The sequence below is a fragment of the Ailuropoda melanoleuca genome, chromosome X (genome assembly GCF_002007445.2).
Source record: "Ailuropoda melanoleuca isolate Jingjing chromosome X, ASM200744v2, whole genome shotgun sequence".
Lineage (NCBI taxonomy): Eukaryota > Metazoa > Chordata > Mammalia > Carnivora > Ursidae > Ailuropoda > Ailuropoda melanoleuca.
In genome coordinates, this window is record NC_048238.1 from 109908308 (window position 1) to 109916101 (window position 7794).

The 7794-nt window shown below is 41.2% G+C and overlaps 1 protein-coding gene across 2 annotated transcripts in view; it reads right to left on the reverse strand.

The window, feature by feature from the left end:
• Window positions 1-7794, reverse strand: part of GABRA3 (gamma-aminobutyric acid type A receptor subunit alpha3) — a 355912-nt gene that overhangs the window by 21205 nt on the left and 326913 nt on the right. For both annotated transcript variants that reach the window (XM_002927241.4, XM_034649729.1), the window contains exon 9: window positions 4442-4653. In XM_002927241.4, coding sequence (XP_002927287.1) covers window positions 4442-4653 — 212 coding nt within the window. The remainder of the gene's footprint in view (window positions 1-4441; window positions 4654-7794) is intronic.

A 7794-nucleotide genomic window follows, 5' to 3' on the forward strand; every position in this document is an offset into this window, starting at 1 on the left:
TTAAACAATTTCTGAAGACCAATGAGAATGAAAACACATCAGTCCAAAACCTATGGGACACTGCAAAGATGGTCCTAAGGGGAAAATACATAGCCATCCAAGCCTCACTCAAAAGAATAGAAAAGTCTAAAATGCAGTTTTTATATTCTCACCTCAAGAAGCTGGAGCTGAAACAGAAGAACAAGCTTAACCCACACACGAGAAAGCAGTTGATCAAGATTAGAGCATAGATCAATGAATTAGAATCCAGGAGCACAGTAGAGCAGATCAACAGAACTAGAAGCTGGATCTTTGATAGAATAAATAAAATAGTTAAGCCACTGGCCAGACTTATTCAAAAAAATAGAGAAAGGACCCAAATTAATAAAATTATGAAGGAAAGGGGAGAGATCACAACCAACATTAACGAAATAGGAAGGATCATTAGAAACTTTTATCAACAGCTTTATCCCAATACATTAAACAACCTGGAAGAAATGGATGCCTTCCTGGAAACCTATAAACTACCAAGACTGAAACAGGAAGAAATTGATTATTTAAACAGACCAAGTAATTATAAAGAGATTGAAGCAGTGATCAAAAACCTCCCCAAAAACAAGAGTCCATGGCCTGACGGACTCCCCAGGGAATTCTACCAAGCATTCAAAGAAGAAATAATACCTATTCTCCTGAAACTGTTTGAAAAAATAGAAACAGAAGGAAAACTGCCAAACTCATTCTATGAGGGCAGTATTACCTTGATCCCCAAACCAGGCAAAGACCCCGTCAAAAAGGAGAATTACAGACCGATATCCCTGATGAATATGGATGCCAAAATTCTCAACAAGATCCTAGCTAATAGGATCCAATGGTACATTAAAAGGTTTATCCATCAATACCAAGTGGGATTCATCTCTGGGATGCAAGGGTAGTTCAACATTTGCAAATTGATCAGTGTGATAGATCATATCAACAAGAAAAGAGTCAAGAACCATATGATCCTCTCATTTGATGCAGAAAAAGCATTTGACAAAATGCAGCATCCTTTCCTGATTAAAACCCTTCAGAGTGTAGGGATTGAGGGTACCTTCCTCAATTTCATAAAAACCATCTATGAAAAGCCTACAGAAAATATCATTCAAACAGGGAGAAGCTGGAAGCCTTTTCCTTAAGATCAGGAACATGACAAGGATGCCCACTCTCACCATTATTATTCAACATAGTACTAGAAGCCTTACAACAGCAATCAGACAACAAAAAGGAATAAAATGCACCCAAATTGGCAAAGAAGTCAAACTGTCTCTCTTCACAGATGACATGATACTCTATATAGAAAAACCCAAAAGACTCCACCCCCAAATTACTAGAACTTATAGAGCAATTCAGTAATGTGGCGGGATACAAAATCAATGCTCAGAAATNGGATACAAAATCAATGCCCAGAAATCAGTTGCATTTCTATACACGAATAATGAGACTGAAGAAAGAAAAATTAGGGAATCCATTCCATTTACAATAACACCAAAAATCATACGTTATCTTGGAATTAACTTAACCAGAGATGTAAAGGACTATATTCTAGAAAATACAAATCACACTTGAAAGACATTGAAGAAAACACAAAAAGATGGAAATNAGATCACTTTTGAAAGATATTGAGGAAGACATAAAAAGATGGAAAAATATTCCATGCTCATGGATTGGAAGAATTAACATAGTTAAAATGTCCATACTACCCAGAGCAATCTACACTTTCAATGCTATCCCGATCAAAATACCGAGGACATTTTTCAAAGAACTGGAACAAATAGTCCTTAAATTTGTATGGAACCAGAAAAGGCCCCGAATCTCCAAGGAACTGTTGAAAAGGAAAAACAAAGCTGGGGGCATCACAATGCCGGATTTCGAGCTGTACTACAAAGCTGTGATCACAAAGACAGCATGGTACTGGCACAAAAACAGACACATCGGACCAATGGAACAGAATAGAGAACCCAGAAATGGACCCTCGGCTCTTTGGGCAACTAATCTTTGATAAAGCAGGAAAAAACATCCGGTGGAAAAAAGACAGTCTCTTCAATAAATGGTGCTGGGAAAATTGGACAGCTCCAACCAAAAGAATGAAACTTGACCACTCTCTCACACCATACACAAAGATAAACTCCAAATGGTTGAAAGACCTCGATGTGAGACAGGAATCCATCAAAATCCTAGAGGAGAACATAGGCTGCAACCTCTTTGACATCAGCCACAGCAACTTTTTTCACAACACATCTCCAAAGGCAAGAGAAACAAAAGAAAAAATGAACTTGTGGGACTTCATCAAGATAAAAAGCTCTGCACAGCCAAGGGAACAGTCCAAAAAGCTAAGAGGCAGCCCACGGAATGGGAGAATATATTTGCAAATGACACTACAGATTAAAGACTGGTATCCAAGATCTACAAAGAACTTTTCAAACTCAATACACATGAAACAAATATTCAAATCAAAAAATGGGCAGAAGATATGAACAGACACTTTTCCAATGAAGACATACAAATGCCTAACAGACACATGAAAAAAAGTTCAACATCATTAGCCGTCAGGGAAATTCAAATCAAAACCGCCTCGAGATACCACCTTACTCCAGTTAGAATGGCAAAACTTGACAAGGCAAGAAACAACAATTGTCGGAGAGGATGTGGAGAAAGGGGACCCCTCCTACATTGTTGGTAGGAATGCAAGTTGGTATAGCCACTTTGGAAAACAGTGTGGAGGTCCTTTACAAAGTTAAAAATTGAGCTACCCTATGATCCAGCCATTTCACTACTGGGTATTTACCCCAAAGATACAGACGTAGTGAAGAGAAGGGCCATATGCACCCCAATGTTCATAGCAGAATTGTCCACAAGAGCGAAACTGTGGAAGGATCCGAGGTGCCCTTCAAGAGATGACTGGATTAAGAAGATGTGGTCCATATATACAAGGGAATATTACTCAGCCATCAGAAAGAACATTTACACAACATTTGCAGCAACATGGACAGGACTGGAGGAGATTATGCTAAGCGACATAAGTCAAGCAGCGAAAGACAATCATCATATGGTTTCACTCATTTATGGAACATAAGAAATAGGAAGATCAGTAGGAGAAGGAAAGGAAGCATGAAGTGGGGGGTTAACAGAAGGGGGAATGAACCATGAGAGACTGTGGACTCTGGGAAACAAACTGAGGGCTTCAGAAGGGAGGGGGTGGGGTATTGGGATAGGCCGGTGATGGGTATTAAGGAGGGCACATACTGCAGGGTGCACTGGGTGTTATATGCAAATAATGAATCATGGAACATTGCATCAAAAACTGTGGATGTACTGTATGGTGACTAATACAATAAAATTAAAATTATAAAATAAATAAATAAGTAGTGAATATGTACTCTAAAATTTTGCCAACTCACCAGACCAGTCTGTATGCTATGAAATATATCTTTTCCTCCAGTTTGAAAAAAAAATCTTCAGTATCTTTTCTCTTCTCCATGATTCTTCATAGTACTGGAATGGTTCTGGGACCACATCTGCCAGTTCTTTTTAGCATCTTTGGATAGTCTTCATCTAGGTCTAGAGATCTGAACTCTTTTAAAGCAGCCAAGGGCAATAATCTTGATTTCACAGTATTTAAGTTATATTCCTACCAACTGTAGTTGGTTTATTAGGGTTTTTTTCCTCCTTCCCATCTCTCCACCAATCCAACTAACATTTATTCAGCTTTTACTATGAATCAGGTGCTGTGCAAGAATACCGTGTAGTTAGAAAGATGATACAGCCAAGCCCCTGACCTCAAGATATTCAGCTAATGAGGAGGCAGATAAACAACTCTAATACAAATACAACATTTTAATAGTAGGAGCCCCCTCCTCCTGCCACAAGAAAAGCTAAGACTATCTGGATGATTCTTGGAAAGGTTCTATGGAGAAAATAGTATTTAATCTGTGTCTTGACAAATGAGTTAGGAAAGAAAAAAAAGAAGAAGAATGAGTAGATCTTCACCAGGGAGAAAAAAAGAAAGGAATAGTCTAGATAGAGCATAAAAAGTTAAGCAGAGACACAAAAGGAATAATGATAACTTTAGTTTGAATATAGTGCGAATATACTGAAAAATAAAGGGCAGAGTTGGCCCTAGAGATTGTGCACTTTTCTGGGTGGTTTTATAAGTGCAATGTGTTCCCCTTGCTTCTAGGAATATTATACTTAGGGTAGGTCCCTCATCACAAGACATCAACACTCCATGATACATACCCTCTTTTCTTTGCCCCCCAGCAAACACTCCACATTGCCAAGAAGCACTCCAGTTGAGAATTGGATTGATGACCCCAGTGAATAGCACACAGCCTTGGCCAGTTCCCACAGGCTGCAGGCTGCCCACTCCTGGTTCCAATACAGTTCTCTCAGGGAGTGCTTCCCAGCCCCCACCCTTGCTGTATCTCACCTTCATCTCCAGGGCCTCTGGCACCTTCTTGCCTTCCCAAGCCCAACTCCGCTTGGTGAAGTAGTTAACAGTGGCAAATTCAATCAGCGCAGAAAATACAAAGGCATAACAGACGGCTATGAACCAATCCATGGCCGTCGCGTATGCCACTTTAGGTAAGGAGTTTCTGGCACTGATACTCAGGGTGGTCATGGTGAGAACAGTGGTGACACCTGGGGAGAGAGAAGATGAGAACCAGTTGCCACTGGAAGACATTTAGAGCATATATGATGAGATCACCAACTTTGATTTATGAGGAGGAGCTATACCCCACTCAAAACAGCCCCTTTAAAGTAACACAGAGAATCTTGTTACTAGGTTCTACCTAGTAATTACCCCATCCCAGTTATTACAGGAATGGGAAACTCCAGTAAAGCACTTCTAAAAGTTCTCTAGCCTCTGCTTAAACATTTCCATTGAAGAACAGCTAATCTACTTCATGGTAAGAACACTTTTTAATTAGAAAACCTTACCTTCTGAGCTGAAACCTGCCTTCCTCTAACTCTTAGCCTACTGACTGATTTCAGAGTTCTTTCTCTGGCAACACAGGAAAGAAAAGCCTGCTCCCTCCTTTCCAGGACCGGCCTTCAGAGAGTTGGAGAGGGTGGCCATGATTCCTCATGAGTCTGTTAATCTCCAGAATGGACATGGCCACTTCCTTCTCTTGTTTCTCTTCCTTCCCCATTCTGGTAGTTCTCTTCTAAACAACCCAGAATCTGAGCCCAAGACTCAGGATTTTCACTTTGCTTACTGTGGACACTATTCTCCTAATATTGAAACAAACCATTGTAAAAAACTGTACTTTAGTTGCATCACAGTCTAGGTCTTATTGAGTTTTGTGGACAACCAAAGCTATTCCAGTATCTATTTATTGTGAGTTTTTGTCAAACCAGAGCTTGTTTTCTGATCAATTGATTCTTTTTCTTGGTGGTGTTACTACCCTAAATTTAAGACTTCCCTTTATTCAATTTTAAGTTCTATTAATTTTATTTTTCTAATCTTTATTTTAGATACACATCTGAGCTATATAGTGCTGTGGCTAACAATATAAGCTTTACAATCAGATTGAAAATAGGCTGAAATTCTGGCCATCCCACTTACTAGTAATATGCCTAGAACAGGGTGATTTACCCCACTAAGCTTGTTTATTATGTGTAAAGCGTATGATTATACCAGACTCAGAAATTTGTTGGGGGAATCCAATGAGATGATGTTTATAAAGCCCATAGCACAATATATGGCACAGAGTGAACACTCTAGAAATAGTAGCTTCTATAATTAACATTACTCTTATTTTTACTGTTGTTAACAATAATATTATCATAATTATATAATTAATTATAGTGGTATAATTATAAACACATTTTAAACAACATTATAATAATAGGTTTATAGGAGGAGTTAAGATGGCAGAGAAGTAGGGGGCCCTTTTTAAGCTGGTCCCCTGAGTCGAGCTGGATAGGTACCAGACCATCCTGAAAACCCACAGAATTGGCCTGAGATGCAGGAAGATACATCTGGATCTCTACAAATGAACATCTCCAGCACTGAGTATTGAGGTACGAAGTGGGAAGCCATGAATCCGTGCACAGATATCTGAAGATAAATGGAAGGGGGAGGGAGCTGCCGTGTTCGGACGCCAGGAAGCGATAGCCACCTGCACCGGGGAGCGGGCTGACTCACCGACTGGCACCCGCAAGAGAGCAGACTGAGACCGTGAGCCAGGGAATGTGCACAACCAGTCTGAAAACCAGAGCTCTGGAGTGGGCATGAACCACACTGAAACGGAGCTCCGGAGCACGTGGGGGCAGCTGGCGGCTGGCGGTGTTAGAAACACAAAAGACAGAGATGTGCCAGCCCTGGAAGTGAGGCCTGGGACGCCGGGTGTGGGGCACACAACCCGGGACGCTGTAGGGTTTAGCAGCACCAACAGAAACAGAGTTAAAGTGGCCAGAAGAGCTCAGGGGAGAGCGGACTGCAATCTCTCCGTTCTGAGACAGAGGCTGGGATTCAGCCACTGCTGCTCTGACTCTCAGAAGAGGCACAGCAAATCGCCAGGGAAAGCCACCAGAGAACAAAAGCCTGGAAATACTGGCTCACAGTGTGCCCATCCCCATCCCCCCTTGCAGGGGACAGGGAGACTCTACCCAAACAGGGTTGCCTGAGTATCGGCACGGCAGGCCCCTCCCCCAGAAGGAAGGCTGAAAAATCAAGAAGCCCACATCCCTAAGGTCCCTATAAAACAAGCGTACACTGCATGGGTCCTGGTCAACAATTTGGGCTCTGGGCAACCCCGCAACCTCTCCTCATCAGAATGATGAGAAGGAGAAATCCCCCCCAGCAAAGAAAAGACAATGAGCCTTAGCCTCTGCCACAGAACTAATGGATATGGATATAACCAAATTATCAGAAATGGAGTCCAGAGTAACAATGGTCAAGATGATGTGTAGACTTGAAAAAAGTATTAACGAAAATGTTAATGAGAATATAGAATCTCTAAGGGCGGAAATGAGAGCGAACCTGGCAGAAATTAAAAATGCTATGAATCAAATGCAGTCAAAACTAGATGCTCTGACAGCCAGGGTGAATGAGGCAGAAGAACGAATCAGCGAATTGGAGGACGGGTGAGTAGAAGAGAAAACTAAAACAGAAACTTGGCTCAAAAAAAATCTAATCTCAAGAATGTAGGTTACGGGAGATTACTGATTCAATGAAACATTCCAATGTCAGAATCATTGGCATCCCCGAGGGGATGGAGAAAAACAGAGGTCTAGAAGAGATATTTGAACAAATTGTAGCTGAAAACTTCCCTGATCTAGCAAAGGAAACAAGCATTCATGTCCAAGAGGCAGAGAGGACCATCCAAGCTCAACCAGGACAAACCTACGCCACGGCATGTCATAGTGCAATTCGCAAATATTAGATCCAAGGATACAGTATTGAAAGCGGCCAGGGCAAAGAAATTTCTCACGTACCAAGGCAAAGGTATCAGGATTACGTCAGACCTGTCTACAGAGACCTGGAATGAGAGAAAGGCTTGGGGGGGCATTTTTAAAGCTCTTTCAGAGAAAAACATGCAGCCAAGGATCCTTTATCCAGCAAGGCTGTCATTCAGAATTGATGAGAGATAAAGACCTTCCAGGATCACCAGTCACTGGCCAATTTTGTAACCATGAAACCAGCCCTGCAGGAGATATTAAAGGGGGTTCTATAAAAGTAAAAAGGTCCCAAGAGTGATACAGAATGGAAAGTTACAATCTATAGGAAAAAAACACTTCACAGGCAACATGGCATCATTAAAATCATATCTCTCA